This window comes from Galeopterus variegatus, unplaced genomic scaffold (assembly GCF_000696425.1).
Source record: "Galeopterus variegatus unplaced genomic scaffold, G_variegatus-3.0.2 Scaffold3779, whole genome shotgun sequence".
Classification (NCBI taxonomy): Eukaryota; Metazoa; Chordata; class Mammalia; order Dermoptera; family Cynocephalidae; genus Galeopterus; species Galeopterus variegatus.
The window spans coordinates 109,731-133,207 of record NW_007729890.1 but is presented as its reverse complement, the minus strand read 5'-3'; the positions used below and the strand labels follow the sequence as shown (position 1 = coordinate 133,207).

The 23,477-nt window shown below is 35.9% G+C and overlaps 1 protein-coding gene across 6 annotated transcripts in view; it reads left to right on the top strand.

Annotated features, from left to right (window-relative positions):
• CCDC158 (coiled-coil domain containing 158) overlaps positions 1–23,477 on the top strand; it is a 65,669-nt gene that overhangs the window by 29,791 nt on the left and 12,401 nt on the right. For all 6 annotated transcript variants that reach the window (XM_008585972.1, XM_008585968.1, XM_008585970.1 and 3 more), the window contains one exon: positions 22,067–22,215. In XM_008585972.1, coding sequence (XP_008584194.1) covers positions 22,067–22,215 — 149 coding nt within the window. The remainder of the gene's footprint in view (positions 1–22,066; positions 22,216–23,477) is intronic.

Below are 23,477 nucleotides of genomic sequence, written 5' to 3'. Positions count from 1 at the left end.
TCCATGATTTTTCATTACCCAAAAGCCAGTATTTTGCCTAGCTGCTGAATACATAGACTGTACTTGATTATAAAGACTCTCATTACCAGTCATATATCGATTAAATTTTTAAATGATAGTTTTAAAAGCATAAAGGAACTTTATTTTCTAAATAAACTGTCAAGCATGCTTTATACAATTAATTTCTTCTCTTAAATAAGTTAATTATATAATTTTACACAATAAAATTAATATACATTCTTTGTTTTGTTCACTGATGCATCCCAAGTACCTAGAACAGTGTCTAGCATATAGTATGTATTCAATAAATATTTGTCTAATGGATGAATGAATTTATTGTAGTACATTGTCTCCAGTTTTCCATTGTTTCTACTGATGTCAGTTGTAAATCTTACTGCGATTTAGGTCTTTTAGAAGTAATTTTTTCTCTGCTCTTAAGATTTTCTCTGTTTGGTTTGTAACAGTTTGTCTATGCTGTGCCTAGGTGTGGTCTTTTTTGTACTTGTCTTTCTTGGAGTTTGCTGATCTTTCTGTATGTGTGGATTAATATCTTTATTGATTTTAGAATATTTTCATCCTGTACCTTTCCAATTATTATTATTATTATTTTATTTATTTATTTATTTTTGCCCTATTCTCTTTATTTCCTTCTGGGACTACAATCACACATATGTTCTTTTCTCTATTTCTCATCCTTTTCTCTCTTTTTTGCTTCAGTCTGGTTGTTTTTTTCTTACTTATTTTCCAGATCATTAATTCTCTCTTCACTTGAGTCTAATCTACTGTTAAATCCATCTATTAAGGTTTTAATTTTAGAAATGGTGTTTTTCCATACTAGATTTCTATTTAATTCATTTTTTCTGGTTCAAGTTCAGAAAATTTTAATCTTGTCTTTTATTTCCTTGTACTATTAAGCAACTGCTATGGACTGAATATTTGTACCTCCCCAAATTCATACGTCAAAACTGAACTCCCAAGGTAATAGTATTAAGAGGTGGGATCTTTGGGAGGGCTGTGCCCTAAAAAATGGGATTAGTGCCTTTATAAAAGAGGCTCAAGGGAGCTTGTTTGTCCCTTCTGCCATAAGAGGTCACATAGAAAGTGCCATCTGTGCGGAATGGGTCCTCACCAGACTCTGAATCTGCTGGTGCTTTGATCTTGGACTTCCCAGGCTTCAGAACTGTGAGCAATAAATTTCTATTGTGTATAAATTACCCAGTCTAAGGTATTTTGTTATAGCAACCCAAACAGACTAAGACAGTAACTATTTTTAAAATTGGTATATGATAATTCCATTATCTGAATCCCTTCTGGGTCTGTGACCATTTTTTCTCTTGGTTTCTAGTCATGTTGTCACCTGCTCTCTTTGCTTCCTTTTTTAATAACTGAGTTTTGGACATTGTGTATGAAAAAATTACAGAGATAATTTGGGGTTCTAGATCACTTTTTTTTCTTCATAGAGAATTTACATTTGCTTCTGACTGGTGGCTAAACTAAGGGCACTAACAATTCCACATCACTTTAATTCATTCAAGATTTGAAATGATTCAGATTAAGTCTCTAATCCCAAAGCCTGAAGTTTAGCAATTACCCTCCACCTCTTTGGTATTGTTCCTCTTTTTATCCATCTAGCTCCTTGATTCTACTGAAAGTTCATCTTACCTTCTCAGCCTCTCGGCTGCTTCTTTTAGAATTGGGATATGCTTCTAGAGTAAGGTGTCCCCAAATACCCCACTTCTTTGTTTTTTTTATTCCAGACTTTGGCTCTATAACTCTTCACTGCTTGGTAGCTTTCTAATGCTGTCAGGAAGACTTAAACAAAATATTTTGTATACTTTTCTTATGAATTCTGAACAGACGTGGGTCTGCCATTACTGGAAAAAGGATTTCTCTATCGTTATTTCTCAGTTATACAAGTTGAGGTATTATCTATAAACTTTATTGTAGAATGTAAAAGTTTAGCTCTCCTTTAACCTCGCATACATACGTATTTCTTTTCCCTGTATAATCTCCACCCTATGTAATCATATCATAAGTTTTGGTTAAATCCCATTGAATGTTCAAATTATTATGATTTTGTAAATACTATTCCCTAGCTGAACTGTGATGTGAACTGTGGTGATATTTCCTTTTTTCCCTTAGATTTAATACACATGCTTTTCAACTTATGATGGGGTTACATCCTGAAAACCCATTTAAGTTAAAAATATCTTGTCGAAATAAATTTAGTACCCTCATAAACCCAGTGTAAAGTTGAACAATCCTAAGTTTAACCTCGTAAGTCCAGGTGTTCCTCAACTTGCAATGTGGTTATGTCCTGATAAACCCACTGTGAAGTCAAAAAGCCATAAGTTGAAACATCTAAGTCAAACCATCATAAGTCGGGGATGGTCTGTAATTCTTTTGCTTTTTTCTTTGCTTAGTTTTCTAGATACTTAGATGTGATTATACCATAAAATTCTCTGGAAAAAAAATTGTAATAGTCCTTTTAGTATGAGCCAACTAATCAGATATTTTAGCAGTTCTTTTATTTGTTATGTATTCATATGTGATGTATGCATGTATTTTAGCACCCCCCATCTTCCTGTTCTAATCTGGACTGGTTGCTCTCTAGGCTTGCTGTATGGTTGCCCGCTTGCATTTTCCTTCCACTCAAGTCCTGGGAATTCCATTCGTCTTTTTTTCTGCTCCTTAGGCTTAATTCCCTTTCTTGGTTTATTTCTTTCTTCTGGTGTAGCATGTAATATAGTGGCTTCCAGTGAAAAAGTACATTTCATTCTTTTGAGTGTTTTAAAACCTTGCATGTCTGAAAATGCTTTTGTTCTTCACTTACATTTGATTGATGTTCAGAATTTTGTTGCTACTGTGCCATTTTGATTCCAGTGCCTTTTTATATTACCTGTTTTCTCTTTCTTAAAGCTTTTAGGATCTTTTTTTTCAGGTTGATCCCTGAAGGGAGTCTTTCTTTTCATTGCACGGTTCTTAGCAGGCTCTATTTTCTTTAGTTACCAGAATTGTTCTTATATTATTTATTTGGTCATTTTCTCCTCTCCATTTTCTCAGTTCTCTCTTTCTGGAATTTTTTTAGTCACCTGTTAGACCTCCTGGATTGATTCTCTAATTTGACTCCCATTTTTCATTTACTAAGCTTTTATTCACACCTTTTGGGAAATTTCCTTAATCCTATCTTCCAAACACCTATTGAATTTTTTTTTATTATACATATTTTTTAATTTCCAGGAACCTTTTTTTGTTCTTCGTCTTCTCTTTATATAGCATTTTGTTTTTTCATGAATGTAATGCTTTCTTTTTTAAGAATATTAACTCCAACTTTTTGATGATATCTCCTGTCACTGAATTATTGTTTCTTCAAGTTCATTTTTTCTGTTTTGATGTCTGTCCTTCAAGTTAGAGGTGTTTCTTCAATGCTTGGTGATGCTTGGCTATTCATTTATGTTTAAGATTAAGGCCCTAAAAAACCTCAAAGCTCTGTGTGAGGTTGTCACGTCTGTCAACTGATAGATGTCTTGCTTTTTTTTTTTCTTTTCTATTTAATGTTTATGTAGAAAATTATTACCTCAACAGAGAAACAAAGGAAACATTACAAATTAAATTTAAAGTCAATTGATAAGGAACATATTTAACACACAAAGATTAATGTCCTCAATGCAAAAAGAAAGTTCAAAAATGAATCAGAAAAATCTAAGGAGAAATTTGGTGAAGGACATTAGATAAGTCACGCACACCCCAAAAATACACATGGCTAATAAGTACATTCTAAGATGTTGTTGAGGGGAGTGGGGGAAGGGATGGGGGGGCAGCTCCTTTCTCAGGACCCAGGTAGCTGGCTCCATTGCTTGCCTGGCTGTGTGCAGGGGCGGGACTGAGGCCCACAGCCCCCATCTAGGTATTGATTTTTTATGGAGGATACTATATGTCTTTATTCTTGGACCTGTCAGTTTCTCTAAAAAGTGATTCTCTTACTCCCGACTTGTAAGTATAAATCCATCTGCCAGAATTCTGAGAGGTGAGTTGGGGAGGGAGTCTGGGGTAACTATCTATCTGTGCAGTCTCACTTAGTACTCATATTTTCAGTTTGAAACCTTACTCCTCCAGATATTTCAGATACCTCTTTGCAGTTTGTCTTTGTCCGTTTAGTGTTGCTTTCACAGAGTACCAGAGACTGGGTATTACATAAAGAAAAGAGATTTGTTTGGCTTACAGTTCTGGTGGCTGGAAAGTCCAAGGTTGAGCAGCTGCATCTGGCAGGGGCCTCAGGCTGCTTCCACTCATGGCAGAAAATGGAAGGGAAGCCAGCAGGTGCAAAGAGATCACTTGGCAAGAGGGGCAGCAAAAGAGAGAAATCAAGGAAACCACACTCTTTAACAAAACTGCTTTTGTTGGAATTAATTCATTCCTGCAAGAGCCAGAACTCACTCACCCCCATGGGAGGGAATTAATCTAATCATGAAGGATCTACACCCATAACCCAAACACCTCCCAGTAGGCCCCACCTCCCAACACTGCCATATTAGGAATCAAATTTCAACATGAGTTTTGGTGGGGACAAACCATATCTAAACCATAGCAGAATCTAAAGTCCTTTGGTTCAACCTTACCCAGAGATTGAGCCTCTAAATCCATTTAGGGGGAAGAATGAGTAATTACCTGAGTATGTGGGGAGAGCAACTGGGATTCTAACAGCTTCTACTATAGACTTTAGCCAATCCTCCCATCTTTCTACCCTGTCTTTCACCCTGGCCTTCAGGAATACATGAGGCCTCCAATTCCCAAGCTTTTCTGGAATACTCTGATGCAGAGCAGCTTGCTTCTTGTTTGCTCTTTCTGTGCAGGTATCTTAAATTTAAACTGTCTTCATTTTACTAAATTAATTATAAATTATCCATTTGTTTTTCATCTCCCAAAATGTTATCATTATTCATCTAATGTTCCTCTTTATCTTTTTTAATTCCTCTTGTGTCATTATAGTAGGGCTTTGGATAGAGCAGAAATAAATGCCAAGCATGTTTAGAAGTAGAATGTTAGTGTTTTCATTGTTCTACATTGCCCCTTTATTTATCTTCATTTATTATTTATCTTTCTTTTAGTTATCTTTTTTTATGATTCTAATAATAGCTGAAATTAACTGAAAACTCATGTGCCAGGCACTGTGCAAAGTACTTTTGTAGTTTATCTGCTCTATTCCCAAATGAGATAGATAAGTGCTATTACTATACCTATTTTACAGACAGGGGAAACTGAAGCTTGAAGAAGCTAAGTGACTTACCACGGGTTCACACAGCAAAAACACAGTTGAGCCAAGACTTAAACCAGACATCCTGAGTCTAGAACTTATGTTCTTAATCATTATACTGTACTGCTTTTCTACATTACAGTGTTGAATGCTGTTTATAAAAATAATTTGAATAATTGATGATGTAAATAGATACTCTACCTGAACTAATATTGTATTTCATTAGGTCATTGTGAATGAAGAATATATAGTTTTAGAGCTTTAAGAGCATTTAAAATTATCCAGGTGATTCCCCTTGTTTTATAAGTGAGGAAATAGGAAACCCAGAAAAGTTACTTTATAAGAGTTGGTCCAAACTCAAACACCTAGCACATGTGTGTGTGTGTGTGTGTGTGTGTACAAATGCATAGACACACGTATATATAATTGGTAGTTTGATATATAAGTATTTTAAAGTTTCAAATAAAGGCTATTTTAGCATATTAAGATTAAAATATATATTTCCAGGATGATACAATTTATTTTGCTTATGTATCAGATTTTATACACATACACTTTGCAACTGAAGTATCCATGATGTGAGCAAGATTTTTAGCAACACTTTTTAACTTTTGTCCTGTTTCCTACTCATCTATTTGTAAAATAGTATATAAATTGTATATTTATATTCCATTTTTATTAAATCTTTGAAAAGGAATATAGGTTAAGAGATGGATTTGGTCAGACATTCTCAAAATAGAATATTATAATTCAAACTGAATGAGATGAAGCTTTTATCTTTAGCTTTTTCATTTATCTTCTGTATTTGGAGAATGGAGACAGATCTGGTTAAGTACACACTCTCCCTAAGCATTACTTATATTGCATCATAACTCTTAAGTTTGCCTGTAATGGACTCAATGCCATTACAGAGAACAGTATTTGGATAAGATGGAGGTACATTAGAGTTATAATTTCTGAGTAGTTTTAGAAACAAATCTAACATAAAATGATTTGAGTCAAATGTATTAGGAAACTAATCAAATCACAAAATAAAACCTAACAACAGTATTAGCTTATATTCTTCCCCTGAAATCAAAAGCTTGTAGAAGTTTTATCCTGCAAATATATGTCTCCTAGAAATAGCCCTAATATGTATCCTAAGAGTCAGAGGGGTGAGGGGTGGTGGGGAGGAGAGAACAAGATCCTTTGCTGGGCTCCAGTAACTTCAGGAAGAGCTTATGTTTAGTTAGTTCTTTCCCAGCCTGACAAGAGTCATATGTAGAGTATTTTAGAACTGTTTATTTTCTAGCAATTTTGTAATTTTAAAAAGATATTTTTCTCATGTTATAAATCAAAATACATTATATATGCATTAAGCATTAAAGTATTAAAATGGTTTAATAAAATGATTACAATATACACAAACATTAAAAGGAAAGACTGATAATTTTGACTAAATAAAACTTCTCAAATCACAAAACCACCATAAACAAAATTAAGAGGAAATCACAACCAGAAAAACATTTGCATTAGGTAAAAGGTTAATATCTATAATATATAGAGTTCTCACATGTCTAGATGAAGATAGCACATTCTCTAAAATAAAAGTGCACTGAAGATGTGGATACAAAATTCACAAATAAGAAACGCAAATAGCCAATAAACATGAAAAATGTTCAAACTTGATTGTAACAAATAGCAATAACTACATATTAAAGCAAAAATGAGCTATTCATTTCACATTAAAATGGTTAAATGGTAATGGGAAGGGTGCAGTATAGTAAGCACTCTTGGTATCATACCTTGCTGATAAATATATAAATTGTTATGATTTTTTTGTTATTGTTTTTGCTTCCAAAGCTCACAATTTCTTTTTTTAAATTAATATGTTTTATTTGTTAGAGCAGTTTTAGACTTACAAGAAAATTGATGGAAAGTATAGAGAGCTCCCTTAGACAACCCACCCCCCAGTTTCCCCTATTATTAGCGTGTTGCATTAGTATGGTACATTTTATATAATTGATGAGCCAATATTAATACATTATTATTAACTAAAGTTCATAGTTTACATTAGGGCTCACTCTTTGTCTTGTACATTGTATGGGTTTTGACAAATACTAGTGACCTGTATCCACTATTACAGTATCATACAGATTAGTTTCATCATGCTAAAAATCCTCTGTGTTCCACCTATTTGTTCTTTATCCCTTCCCCTGAACCACTGCCAACCACTGGTCTTTTTATTGTCTCCATAGTTTTGCCTTTTCCACAATGTCGTATGGTTGGAATCATACAGTATGTAGGCTTTCAGATTGGCTTCTTACATTTAAGAAGGTTCCTCTGTGACTTTTCAAGGCTTAATAACTGATTTCTTTTTATTGCTGTACAATAATGCATAGTGTGGATGTACCAATTATTTATCCATTTACTTATGGAAGGACATCTTGGTTGCTTCCAAGTTCTGGCAGTTATGAAAAAGTTATTATAAACATTCACATGCAGGGTTTTGTGTGGATATGTTTTCAACTCATTTGGGTAAATACCAAGAAGAGTTATTGCTGGATTGTACAGTAACATGCTTAGTTTTGTAAGAAACTGCCAAACTGTCTTCCAAAGTGGCTGTCCCATTTTGCAATCCCACCTGCAATGAATGAAAGTTCCTGTTGCCCCACATCCTCATCAGCATTTGGTGTTGTCAGTGTTTGGATTTCAGCCATTCTGATAGAATTGTAGTAGTATCTTACTGTTGCTTTCATTTCCAATTCTTTAATGATGTATGGTGTTGGACATATTTTCTTATGCTTATTTCCCATTTGTATACCTTTTGTGGTAAAATTTTCGTTCAGAACTTTTGCCCAATTTTTGAATTGGGTTATTTGTTTTCTTACTTTTGAGTTTTAAGAAAATTTTTTTACCTATTTTGAATACCAGTTTTTTATCAGACATGTACTTTGAAAATATTTTCTCAGTCATTGGCTTGTATTTTCATTCTCTTAACAGTGTCCTTTGCAGAGCAAATTGTAAAATTTTAATGAAGCCCAACTTACCTATTTTTTTCTTTCATGATCATGCTTTTGAGGTTGTACCTGAAAAATCATCACCACACCCAAGGTCATCTAGATTTTCTCCTGTATTATCTTCCAGGAATTTTATAGTTTTGCATTTTACATATAGTAAATTAATCATTTTGAGTTGGCTTTTGTGAAAGGTGTGAGGTCTTTGTCTAGGTTAATTTTTTCCATGTAGATGTCCAGTTGTTCCAGAACAATTTGTTTAAAATACTGTCCTTTCTTTATTGAATTGCCTTTGCTCCTTTGTCTAAGTTTAGTTGATTATATCTGTGTGGTACTATTCTGGGCTCTCTATTCTATTCCATTGATCTTTTTGTTTATTGTTTCACCAATACTGTCTTGTTTACTGTAGCTTTATGGTTAATCTAGAAGTTAGGTAGTGCTAGTTCTCTGACTTCATTCAATATTGTGTTGGCTATTGTGGGTCCTTGCCTTTCCGTATAAATTTTATAATCAATTTGTGTATATCCATAAAATAACTTACTGAAATTTTGATTGGGATTGCATTGAAATTATAAGTCAAGTTGGGGAGAACTGACATCTTAATAATATTGAATCTTCTTATCCATTGACATTGAATATCTCTTCATTTATTTAAATGTTCTTTGATTATTTTACATCAGAATTTTGTTTTCTTGTCTAGATCTTGTCCATATTTTGTTAGATTTATATTTAAGTATTTCATATTTTTGGTGCTAATGTGAGTGGTATTATGTTTTTAATTTTAAATTCCAGTTGTTCATTTCTGGTATTGACAGCAATTGATTTTGTAAATCTTGCCACCTTTATATAATCTCTTATTCATTCCAGGAAGTTTGTTGTTGTTGATTCTTTGGAATTTTCTACATAATCATGTCATCTGTAAACAAATACAGTTTTACTTCTTCCTTTGCAAATTTGTGTGCCTTTGATTTCCTATTTTATTTATTTATTTATTTATTTATTTATTTATTTATTTATTTATTTTAATTTTTTTGGTTTTATTCACATTAGCTGGAACTTCCAGTATGATGTTGAATAGAAGTGGTAAGAGGGGGGCCGAGCCCGTGGCGCACTCGGGAGAGTGCGGCGCTGGGAGTGCAGCAGCGCTCCCGCTGCGGGTTCGGATCCTATATAGGGATGACTGGTGCGCTCACAGCACTCACTAGCTGAGCGCGATGCGGCCGGTCTCAAAAAAAAAAAAGGAAAAAAAAAAAAAAAAAAAAAAAGAAGTGGTGAGAGGGGACATTCTTGCCTTGTTTCTGATCTTAGCAGGAAAGCCTCTAGCTTTTCACCGTTAAGTATCATGTTAGCTGTAGGTTTTTTGTACATATTCTTTATCAAGTTGAGGAATTTTCCCTCTGTTCCTAGTTTGCTGAGAGTTTTTTTTTTTATCATGAATGGATGTTACATTTCGTCATGTGCTTTTTCTGCATCTGTTGATATGATTGAGTGATTTTTTTTTTAGCCTCCTGATGCGATGGATTACATTAATTGATTTTTGAATGTTTACATCCCTGGGATAAATCCCATTTGATTGTGTTTAAACTTTTGTATACATTGTTGGATTCTATTTGCTAATATTTTTTTGAAGATTTTTGCATCTTTGTTCATGAGAGATATTGGTCTGTAGTTTTATTTTCTTGTAATGTCTTCAGTTTTGGTATTAGGATAGTGCTGGCCTCACAGAATGAGTTAGGAAGTATTCTCTCTACATCTATTTTCTGGAAGAGATTGTAGAGAATTGGTATAATTTCTTCCTTAAATATTTGGTAGAATTCACCAGTGAACCCATCTGAATCTAATTCTTTCTATTTTGAAAGGATATTAGTTACTGATTCAATTTCTTTAATAGATATATGCCTATTTAAATTGTCTATTTCTTCTTGTGAGAGTTTTGGCAGATTATGTCTTTCAAGGAATTGGTCCAGTTCACTTAGGTTATCATATTCATGGGTATAGGGCTGTTCATAATACTCCTTTATTATCTTTTTAATGTCCATGACATATGTAGTGATGCCTTCTCTTTTATATTGGACATTAGTACTTTGTATCTCCTCTTCTTTTTTCTTTTTTTTTTTTCTCAAGCAAAAGAAATTTATTAATATTATTTTTTACATTCTAGGATATTGTTACAGAGCAGTTGGGAGGAAGGGGGAGAGGGGAAAGGGGAAGGAAATAGGATGGAAGAAGGAGAAAGGAGGAGGGGTGGGATTGAGGCCTGTGGCACCCCCCTCATTCCCCTAGGGGAAACTGGGGGGCTTCCAGCGGTGGCTTGGTCATTGCTGGGCTGACCGCAGATGTCAGGGGGTGTGTGGAAAAACCCTCACCCCCACCATCCCAGCTCAGGAACCCAGGGCCCTTCTTGTGGTTGTTGCTAGGCTGGCTACAGGTGTCAGGGAGAATGGCCAAGGCTCAAGTCCCCCCACCACCCCAGCCTGGGAGAGCCCAGGATGCTTCCTTCTGTGGCTCTGTGGTTGCCACTGCACTGACTGCATGTGTTGGGGGTGTGGCCGAGACCCTTGGATCCAAGCCCGGGGAGCTTCCTATGGCAGCTTGGTGGTTGTCACTGGGCTGGCTGCACATGTTGGGGGTGGGGGGCTTGGCCGAGGCCTGAGACCCCCACCACCCCAGCTGGGAGAGCCTGGAGCACTTCCTGCAGCAGCTCAGTGGTCGCTGCTAGGCTGGCTGCACGTGTCAGAGGGGCATGGCCAAAGCCCTTATCCCCTCACCCTCAGGATTGGTTGCAGGTGTTGGGGAGCATGGCTGAGGCCCCTGGGCCTCCCCCCTTTCTGGCTTGGTATCCCAGGGGACTTCCACTCCCTCTAGGTGTTATAGGTGTACTTTGGTGAAATGAGACCTTTGCTAGTTAATGTGAAACTTTGTCTCTGTTTGTGGGTACTTCATTTTTTCTTTCAGTTCTATGTTGGAGTATTTGCTGTTCCACCATTTAAACTCTACACTGGAACTAATTTGTTGTCTTTTGCTTACATCTAAAATGGGGGAACTTCCTGTGGGGACCAGTACTTGAGCTGTGTGGTTGAGCTAGGTTGTTCCTTTGCTACTGATTCCCTAGGGAAGGCTTTTTGTGCAGCTCATGTTTTAATGGCTGACTTTATAGGTACTTCTGGCTCTTGAGAGATTCCTTGCACCTGGCTTGTGTAGAAACTCTGGTCTGGGCCTGAGTCTTTTCATCAAACTGCACCCCATGCAGTTCTATATTCCTGACCAGTCTCCTCTGAGTGGTCCTGTGCTGACTGGGGGCAGATCAGCTGTCCTTGCTGTGCCCCAGTGCTCTCCTGGTGGGCCCATCTCCCTCATCCGCCCCCCATGCTGCAAACATTCCCATGGGATGGGCCATGCACCAGTCCCTTGCAATGACTCACTGGCCTCTGAGTGGCTCCTTTTCTTCAGTTGTTATGGCTCCTCATTCCTATGTGAGTCCACAAGTCCCCTATTAGTCGTCTTGCTGGCCTGGGGGTCTCCAAGGCCCTTTTCTCCCCTGCTGCCTCCAAGCAACTTCATCAGAGGGCACAGCTGCAGCTTTTGCCAGCTCCTGCTCCATGAGCTCAGCAGCTTCAGCCTGTACACAGCCGGGACTCAAAATAGTCCAAGCAGTTTTTTCTTTCTCTCATCCTGGCTTCTCCTGCCTTCATGCACACCGTAGGTCTCTCCTCCTCTTCCCCTGAGCTCTAGTGGCCCCAGCTTGGCCATTGTTGCTTTTTTATAGTTGTAAATTGGTTGATTTGTGTGAGAGAGTGATGTTGGAAACTGTCTATTCTACCATCTTGACCAGAAGTCCTCTTCTTTTTTCTTAGCCTGGCTGGAAACTTATCAAATTTATTGCTCTTTTAAAAGAATCTACTTTTGGGTCACTGATTTTTTCTTATCAATTTCTTGTTTACAATTTTATTGATTTCTACTCTAATTTTTATATTTCTTCTGCTTACTTTTTATTTAATTTGCTGCTTTTTCTATTTTCCTATGTAGAATCTTAGATTATTGATTTTAAATCTTTCTTTTTTCCTAGTATTTGCATTCAATTATATAAATTTCCCTCTAAGCACTGCTTTTGGTACATCTTACAAATTTTGATTTTTGTATTTTCATTTTCATTTAGTTCAAAATATTTTTTAATTTCCCTTTAGGTTTTTTCTGTGACCCACATGTTATTTAGAAGTATGTTGTTTAATCTCCAACTATTTGGGGATCTTCTAGCTATCTTCCCATTATTGATTTCTAGTTTAATTCCATGGTGGTCTGAATGCAGACATTCTTTGATTTCTATTCTTTTAAAGTTGCTTAAGTGTACTCTGTGTCCCAGAATGTGATCTATCTTGGTGAACATTCCATATAAGCTGGAGAAGAATGGGTATTCTGCTTTTGTTGGATGAAGTAATTGATAGATGTCAATTCTAGCCAGTTGATTGATGGTGCTATTGAGTTCTATTGTTTCCTTACTGATTTTCTGCCTGCTAGATCTGTCCATTTCTGATAGAGGGGTGTTGAAGTCTCCAACTATAATAGTAGATTCCTTTATTTCTCCTGGCATTTCTATTAGTTTTTGCCTCACATATTTTGATGCTCTGTTTTTAGTCATATACATGCTAAGGATTGCTATATCTTCCTAGAGATTGCTATGTCTTCTTGCTCTGAAGTCTGCTTTATCTGAAATTATTATAGCTACTTCAGCTTTCTTTTGATTAGTCTTAGCATTGTATTTCTCCATCCCTTTACTTTTAATTTATATGTGTCTTTAAAGTGGGTTTCCTATTAATAGCATATAGTTGGGTCTTATTCTTTGATCCACTCTGACAACCTCTGTCTTTTTAGTGGTTTTTAAATCACTGAAATTTAAAGTGGTTATTAATGTTGTTGGATCATATCTACCATACTTGTTACTGTTCTAGTCATTGCCTTTGTTTCTGTTTTTGTCTTCTAGTCTTTTTCTGCCTTTTGTGGTTTTAATTGAGCACTTTATATGAGTCCATTTTCTCTCCTTTCTTAGCATACCAATTAACTTCTTTTTTCCTTTTTTTTTAGTGGTTGTCCTAGAGTTTGCAATATTTACAACTAATCCAAGTCCACTTTCAAATAACACTTTATCACATTTGTTATTATTACCTAATAATAACAAAATACTCCTAGTTCCTGCCTCATATTCCTTGTATCACTGTTTTCATTCATTTCACTTATACATAAACATACATAAGTATATTTAACCCCATGCTTATATACTAGTGTGTGTGTATATATATATAAAATATGTATATATCAGCATATGTAAGTATGTATTTAGGCATACATAATCAAATACATTGTTCCTATTATTATTTGTTTTTTTAAATTTTTAAAATTTTAATGTCAATTGATAAGGAACAAATTTAACACAGATTAACATCCTTAATGAAAAAAGAACTCTTAAAAATGAATTAGAAAAATCTAAGCAGAAACTTGGTGAAGGACACGAGCATCTGCTCACACACCCCATAGAAACACTCCTGTCTAATAAGTACACTATAAGATGTTGCAGAGGGTGGGTGAGGATGCGGGGCTAAGGCCTTTGGTCCTCCATATCAGGGCCCCAGGGCTTTTGGCCCTGGGGCAAATGGCACAGGCTTCTCCATGGTAGCCATGCCTGGTTGCATGGAAAGCAGTGGGCAGGGCCAAGGCCTGCACTCCTGCAGCAGTTGTCTCCCAGCCCCAGGAGCGAATCTGTTATTATATGAACAAACTGTTATCTGTTGGATCAATTAAGAAGAAGAAAAATAAAGGTTTTTGTTTCACCTTTACTTATTCTTTTTCTAGTGCTCTTCCTTTCTTTATGTAGATCCAAGTTTCTGATCCATGTAGTTTTCCTTTTCTCTGAAGAACTTGTAACATTTCTTGCAAGGCAGACTTATTAGCAACAAATTCCCCCAATTTTTGTTTGTCTGAGAAAGTCTTTATTTCTCCTTCAGTTTTGGAGGGTAATTTTGCGGGGTACACAATTCTAAGTTGGTGGGTTTTTTCTCCCAACACTTTCAGAATTGTACTCCTCTCTCTTCTTGCTTGTGTGTTTTCTGAAGAGAAGCCTCATGTAATCCTTATCCTTGCTACTCTGTAGTAACGTGTATTTCCTCTCTGGCTTTTTTCAAGATTTTCTCTTTGTTTTTGATTTTCTGTGGTTTGAATATGATATATGCCTATCTGTAGATTTTTTTGTTATTTATCCTGCTTGGTGTTCTCTGAGCTCCCTGGATCTGTGGCTTAGTGTCTGTCATTAATCTTGGAAAATTCTCAGCCATTATTACTTCAAGTATTTCTTCTATTTCTTTCTCTCTTTCTAGTATTGCCATTATAAGTACATTACATGTTTTATAATGGTCCCACAGTTCTTGTACACTCTATTACATTGCTTTCATTAGTTTTTCTGTTTGCATTTTCTATTGTCATATCTTCAAGCTCACTAATTCTTTTCTATGCCCTGTCTAGCCTATTGATGAGCCCATCAAAAGCATTCCTTGTTTCTATTACAGTGTTTTTGATTTCTAGAATTTCCTTCTGATTCTTTTTTAGAATTTCAAACCCTGCTTAACATTAACTCTTTTAATGCATGTCGTCTACTTTTTCCATTAGTGCCCTTAGCATATTAATCGTAGATATTTTAAATTCCTAGTGTGATAATTATAAAATTTCTGTCATATCTGAATCTGGTTCTCATGCTTGCTCTGTCTCTTCAAATTGTGTGAGGGTATTTTGTTGTTTTTCTTTTAGTATATCCATTAATTTTTGGTGAAAGCTGGACATGATATACTGGGTAAAAGATACTGAAATAGTCTTTTAGTGTGAGTTTTTATGTTTATTTGGCGAGGAGTTAGACTTTGTTTACTGACTGCTATAGTTGTAGGTGTCAAAGGCTAAAATTTCCTCTGGTGTCTTTTTGTTTTTCCTGCTGCCTTTGGGTTTGCCTAGAAACTCCTTAGTAAGGTCTATGATGTGAACTTCTTTCAGTTGTAATGTTCTGTTATTATTACAGGAGCCACATTGATGTGGTGGTAAAGTGTGGGAGAAGGGGGAAGCATTCTGTATTCCTGTGATTAAGTCTCAGTCTTTTAGTGAGCCCGTGCCCCTGGACTGGGACCTTCCCAAGTTCTCAGATTTATTATACGCTGCTGCCACTGTTAGGTGAGATAGAAAGATCAGCAGAGACTGAGTTGGGTATTGCCCTTCCTACAGGTTGGTTAGGCTCTGGTATAATAGTGCCCCTTGAGGGCTGAATTTGTTAAGCAGAACAAAATTCTCTGGGCATTCTTCAAAATGATTGCTTTCCTTTCCCCCTGCCATGGGCACAAGGGGATTTTCCTCTGATCTTTACCCTGAGAACCTGGTAGGGCTCCTGGAGGCAAAACACACAAAAGAATGGGGGACCCTCCCCAAGACTGGATGCCCCTGGAGTTTTTAATTCTTAAGGTTGTCCACACTGAGCCTCTAGCAACTCATCAATTAAAGTTAAAGTTTTTCTACCTGGTACTGGCTCCAACAGAGGGTTTCTGCTCTGGGGCTTCTGCTGCAGTCAGCTATGATTCTATATATTTGCCTCCAGTTTCAGGGCAGCAGTTTGCCCTGTGACCTCAAATCTCTGATAGATCTAAGAATCGCTTGATTATCAGTTCAGCTTTTTCCTTGTTGTAAGGATGGAAATAGCAACTTCCAAGCATCTTACATGCAGGATAAGACTGATAAGACTTTTCTAGAAAATAGTTATCAGAAGTCTAAAAATTCCCTTTGATTCAGTAATATCATTTCTATAAATCGATCTTGAGAAAATAGAGATAGGCACAAAGATAAATGCACAAAGATATTCATTAAAGCATTTTTTATAATAACAAAAAGTGGAAATATAACTGACAATAGGGGATTGGTTAAGAAATTTTGAAACATCAATGCAGCCCTTAACAGTTATGTTTTTAACTAATGGTTAGTGGGAAAATGCTCATGGTATATCAAGTGACTAAAAATATGGTGACAAAATAGAAATACATGTACATACAGCCTCTGTCTCTGTCTTAGTTTTACCTAAGGCCCCAAGGCCAGGAATAAGACACAGACATCTTAAAACAAGGTACTAGGCTACCGATGCAGCAGAAGCTAAAAGGTTGTGAAACCGGTTTTACTGCTCTTGGCTTGTCATCAACCAGTTCAAGTTTTGAAAGAAGAGAGGTTGAAAGTTGAAGAGGCCCATAGAGTGAAGCATTTGGAGGGACTTGCCAGTATGCTCTGGTTCCCCTACCTTCCCCCACCCCAAGTGAAAGATGGAGTGCCAGGGATACTCTTCCAGAACTCAACAAATGTCCCCTGGGGTTTGGTTTATGACTATTCTTGAGAGAAATCTGTGATCAAAAGCCTATCTGTACCTAGTGAAGTAAAAAAGAGGACTGCCTTGGTGTCATGTGGCACTTCTCCCAGAGGAGGGCAAAGGCAAGGCTTCCTATGGACTGAATATAGGCTCTAGAGAAAGGATCAACTTAAAAAGAATCCCACTCAAGGGAATCACCTTTACAGCCAACATGACCTCCACAGAGGTGTAAACTGCTGAGAGTCCAGGGGTTGGTGGGGCACTCATAAATAAATACGCTACATAAATAGGGCTCATAAACCAGTTTGCCTGCCTCTGAAGTCCCCAGACATCACACCAGAGACCACTCCAGGAGGGCCTCTGTTCCATACTCTGCCTCTCTCCCCTTCCCTCTGTCCCCAACCCTGGAGGGACCCAAAGCAGCATCTAACAAGTAAGGAAGGAGTAAGGAAAAAAGGAAAAGAAACACCCCTCCTTCACTGAAGCCTTCCAAACCTGAAACAGTCCTTTCAACTCATTCTATAAAGTTATACACTGCAAAAAAACAGGAGGCAAACACATCAAAATGTTAACAGTGTTTATCTTTTGGCATGTAGGGTTTCTTAAAATCATGTATTTAAACAACATTTAGAAATGAAATTGTAATGCCTTTATAATCAGAAGAAAGCATATGTACAGAAAAGAATGAGCGATTTTTTTTATAATGACCCTTTAAATTTGTTTTCTATAAACTATTATCTATTAGGCAATTATTTCTTCAGAAATATTCTCTTGCATGGTATAATTTCATTTAATGCCTTGGTCTCTATAAGAATTCTCTTTTTTAATTTGTCAAATTGGAAATTCAAAATTATATTCATATTTCAACAACATGAATTCTGTCTTGATTTTTTAAATAGCTGTTATTGATTTAATACTGACTATGGGTCATTTGTTTTATGTGTATTATTTCTAAAGTAGCAATAATTTTAAAGTAATTATTTCTAATAATCCAGAAAGATAGAGTGTATTGTCTCCATTTTTCAAATGAGGAAGTGGGCACTCAGAGAGGTAAAATTGCCCAGGGTCCCACAGCTGAGTAAGCAGAGGAGCCAAGATTAGTGCTCATGTCTGTTTGATTCTAATCCCATGCTATATCATGCTGCTCAAGTGTTCCCAAATAATTTACATGTCCTTTCTCTGTCCTCTTGTATGTTTATATATATATATATATGTTTATGTGTGTGTGTGTGTGTGTATATATATATATATGTTTATGTGTATATGTTTATATATATGTGTGTATGTGTGTGTATATATGTATTTTTTGGTGGCTCCCCAGGACAGGGATCCAAACCCTTGACCTTGGTGTTATCAGCACCATGCTCTAACCAAGTGAGCTAACCAGACAGCTTCCTGCTAAGTTTATATTAAAGAAAACTTTTGGTCCATACATTCAACTTTTACAAAATTGGATTAGTCATTGGTGTATGACACAGTCTCATTGGTGATCCTTACCTACCTTTATTTATTTAATTGTCGGTTTTGTTTGTTTAAAATAACAATGAACACAACTGAACACATTTTTCAGCCCAACAACTAGAACATCACCAGTAACTTAACCCCTGTGTTCCTCCCCATCTCATCCCCCAAGAAGTAACCACTTTCCTATATTTTGGGTAGAGTAACAATATATAAACATTCTCAATGTAAAAGTAGTTAAATAAATAAATATATAGATTTTAATATAAATGGAGTCATACTATACATATTGGTTCGCAACTTGCTTTTTTTTACATTTAATATTTCTTGGAGATCTTTCTGCACAAGATACCCCTGTGGAATCACATTCTGTAAAGTTTATTGATACCTGAGAGTAGTGTTTGTAGATATATTATACTAACTGTTTTAGTTCCACGCTTTAGAGGACCTGTCACAGCCTCCAGATTCCTCCGTTTGAACTAAATATGCATGGCATCTGGAGATAATTCCTATACCTTAGCATGTAGCAAAATCCTTTACATAGAACAGGATATGTGTGTGTATATATAAATGGCTTAACAAATATTTATTTGTTAAATGGTTAACATATGTTATAACTATGTCAGGTTTACCTTTTCTTTAGTTAAAAATAATGTAGTTGCATAGAAAAGTAATTATACTTTTTAAATAATAGAACTAATACTTTATTTGAGCACAGTTATAGAAAAGAAATACTTTCTTTAAGTGGTAGGTAGTTATAAAATTTACTGTTATAATTTTCAGGCTCTGTACTTTACTCCTATTTATACTGTTTGTTGTTTATTTTGCTCAATGTTTAAATATTTAATTTTCTGAGATTTAATCAGTGCCTCTAGAAAACTTTGGCCACTGCTAAAAACCTCTTCCTGTTATTTCCTCACCTGGCTCACTTGTACTAACCTTCCTCAGAAAACTAAAGAGAGAAAGAAAATTCTCTTCCTGAAGGCTCATAGCAGACTCAATGCTAGAGTCAATGTATTGCCTTATTTGAATGTCAGAGTTGAAGATGTTGTATAAAACATAAAGTGAATGTTTTCCTGTCTGTATAGCAGAGAGGTCCACAGAAAAAGGATATGTTGAGCATATCCCTCCTTTGCATGGAGTTGTTCAACAAACTATTTGGAAGAAAAAAAAGAGATAAGTTTTTGACTGTGTTTGTGTAATTTTTTTCTCTGCAGCTTAAAAAAAAAAGATATAGGAAACAGAAAATACCTCTACTTATATCAAGGAGAGCATAGCTGATAGAATGCAAAATTAACCCTGATAATTTCTGGTGGTCCTATGTTAGTAAATGTGAAGCACATAAAGTGTTTTATATGTTTTTATACTAAGGGGAGAGGAGGTGGAAACCAATCTTTCTTGAATACTTACTTTGCACACATTAAGTACTTCTCACTTCTTATACCATCTTTGCAAAATAAGAGTTATCTCCCTCATTATTACAGATGAAGAATGAGTCTCGAAGCATTCTCCACTATGGTGAACACCCAAAAATACAAGATATAGGACATGGGAGATGAGGCTTATTAATAACCTGTGGGAAAGACAGGGAACCTTAGCTGACTTCCTGCTCAGTCTGAGGCAGCAATATTATGTGGCAGCCAGAAAAGGTTTTAGAGATACTATCCAGATGAAGGAAGGTGGGGGGGGGGACAGTTCTACTCTATTCTGTTTAGACTCTTCCTGAATACTCTCTTTCATTTTGGGGTATCAGAATTTAAGAGAATCATTAATTAACCAGAGTTGGGTTTTTTGTGGGTTTTTTTGCTGATGTTGTTTTTAAAAACACAACCAGAGTGATAAGAGAACATGAGCCCATGCCTTTTGAAAAGAGTAGACAGATTGAGAAGGTTTAGCCTGAGGTGTGTGTCGGAAAGGCGGGGGCAGAGGGGAATGATAACCTAAGTATTCCTTTCTAAAGCATTATCATATCAGACTTGCTCCCTATGTCCCTCGGGAGTAGAACTACAGCCAGGGATGGAAGATGTATGGAGGGAGATTCAGTTTAGTAAGGCTTTCTTTCAAAGGATTAAAGCTACATAAAAATTAAGCCACTTTCCTTGGTCTTTGGTGATCAAGCAAAGGCCATATAAACATATTGCTGGGATGCCGTAGAGAAAATTCATCACTTCTGACTGGGAGTTGGGCTAGAACTAGGTGATCTTCAGAACTCTTCAGCCTTGGTACTTTTGTGATTTTATACCCAAGCAAAGTACGGATTATATGTAATGGAGCGTATAAAGATGATGGTGATGCTGGTCAAACTATGTCTTTGCCGCTGTGTAGCTTACATTTTAATTGCAGGAAGAACACACACTCCAGAAGTTTGAAAGACAAGTGTTAGGATGAAGTGAATAAAAGAATGTCATAAGACTGGTGATGGTTAATTGCTAAGTCAATGGTAGAACTGAATTCTTTTTAAAACCTTTTGTCTTGTAAAGCATTGGTCACTTTTAAAGAAACTGGCTGCCAGGATGATAGGGAGAAAAAACCATATTTATATGTTTATAGGCTATTGTATTAACCATTTATAATAAATGTCAAGGACTTAAAAATTTTAATAATTGCCAAAGCTTATTAAATAAATTTTCTAGTGGGCAGAAGATAGGAAGATATGAAGTCCAATTTAGAACTATGGGGACTAAAGACTGCAATAGGGTTTTTAATCAAGTTTATGAAGTTTTATTTCACCTCAGATGTTATGCATACTAAGGCTAGGACAAGAACAAAACCAGTGTTTGGTAAAATTGTATCACCTTCTTAGAGACAAATGTTTTTATTCATGATTAAGAAACTGGTGCTTGCTTCAACAGCGTGTATGCTAAGATTGGAATGATACAGAGAACATTAGCATGGCTCTGCACTAGGATGACACACAAATTCATGAAGCATTCCACATTTTAAAAAAAGAAAATGGTTTGCACCTTTAATGGATGGAGTCAAATTTAATAATTCAATAGAGTCTAATTTATGAAACCTTAGACTCATCATGACAATTTCCAGGCAAGATGACCATCAGTAAACTGGAAAGACCATACTTACTACACATTCAGTTCGTCAGAACTCTTGTTATCTTCAGCTAGGTATTTATACATAGTTTATCAGTAGGGGTGTGAAGAGAGGTATGTGAAAGTTATACCAGTAACATGAGTTCTGCCTTGGCACGGATCCTGGAAAAGTAAAGCTTAAAGAACCAGAAATTTGCAGTGTTCATCCCTTAGCAACCAATCTGTGTGGCCAATGTGACTCTACAGTGGGGTGGACACCTCCAGCTAGAATAGCTTGATGATACACTGAGCCCTCCTGCTCACCAGGGCAACTTCTGACTCTCATTTGGTTTCCCCTCCTGATGGTGCCTATTGGGAATGTCTGTACTTCTTAGTATACTATAAATATTCACTAGGGAACACTATATATCAATCTGAAAATCTTCTTACACTATTTTCAAATATCAACTAACACAGTTTGAAAATATTAGATGTCATCAGTAAAATGTGGGGAATGGATTAACTCATCTCTAAAGAGTTCTTTACTTTTAAACTTCTGCAGCTTTATAAAATTAGTTTAGCCCCAAAGGATTGAAATTATTTTGCTCAGATGTAGTTGAAAATATTTAATGACATGGGAATGTTCATACTACATTGTTAAAAGAAAAAAACTAAAAAAAAGTTTAAAAACAAATGTGTATGGTTTGATCTTATATATGTGTGGTTATACACACATACATGTACGCACATCATGTATAAATTAGATATAATACTGTCTTGATTTTTGATTGGTTATTATTGATTATCCCTGTGTAGTAAGGTTATGGGTGATTTCTGTTTTTCTCTACTTGCTCTTTCATAATTTCTACTTACCAGTTGAATTCATTTTGTAATAGAAAATAGCATATGAATTTGAAAAATAAGTGTCTTTGTTTTGTAAATCGTTTTAATTCAGCACTCTATGAAAGCTAACCCACTGAAGGAAGATCCAACAAGGGACCTGAAACAGCTTCTTCAAGAGTTGAGAAGTGTGATCAATGAGGAGCCAGGTGTGCCTCTGAGCAAGACAGAGGAGGATGGGAGAACACCATCTATAGGAGCCTTGTACGTGAAGGACTTATGTGTAGGACTGCGTGCACTCAGAATTGGAAAGCTCATCTCATGAGTGGTTTGCTGTTAAGTTGTCCACATGTTACTCTCTGGGAGACTGAGGTTTAAATAACTGAAGCATACCTGAAGTTACCAGGGAAAGCGATATGAAAGTGGCGGAGTTAAGCAAAAGTAACACAACTTGACATCAAGAGAAAATAATGCAGCCATTCTGTTCAGAAAGTACAGTGCAAGACGTTTAGTTATATTTGTATAGAAAGTGTAATTTCTAACAGATTTCGCATCCATAATCTTATTTGAATATCGTAAACAACCAGTGGAAACAAAGAAGGGCAGGGATTATTTATCCCATTTTACAAATGAAAAAAACCCAAAAGTCTCAAGAGGTTGACTTTCTTACAGCCACACAATTCAGTGGTGCAACTAAAACTAGAACCCTGAGAACTATGTAACACTCGAGGTATAAGCTAATAGGAAAGACCTTAGTTCTCTACGTATTCATGCCATTGATAAATCAGATTTTAAAAGGTCAGATCTAAAAAAGATTAAGTCAGTTCACCAGTTCTTCCCTATATATAGTTGCAGAAATAAATGAGATTCTCATGTTCTTTTCAAATAGTGATTTTTAATTTTATTGTGTTGTCATTTAGATTAGTTTATGTTAGAGCATTTTAATGTGGCATGTACAGTCATATGCTGCATAACATTTTGGTCAGTGACAGACCACATATACAACAGTGGTCCTGTAAGATTGAGGTGGCTATACCATATAGCCTAGGTGTATAGTAGGCCATCTAGGTTTGTGTAAGTGAACTCTGTGATGTTCGCGCAATGATGAAATTGCCTAACAATGCATTTCTCAGAATGTATCCTCGTCATTAAACAACTGTGAATGACTATATATTTTTAGTTTTATAATAACCCATTGTTTAAATAGTCATTTTCTGGTTATATGGCAAATATTAAGAGTAATATTTTCTGAAATAATGCCTATATGTAAACAATCTCCAGTTCCTTAAGATGTTCAATTAGTATGTATTAACCCGAGGTACCAAACTATTAGCTGGATTTATCTAACAGTTATTAATATTATTAGAAAAATAGTAAATATTAGTAACAGCCCAGTCTCTCTTAGCATGATATTGAATTATCTGAATCACATAATGTCAGAAATGTTCTATTGGCCACCCCATCAAAGAATATTTCATGTTCATGGCACTTTCATTTTTGTCATAACTATAAAATGCTTCTAAGCC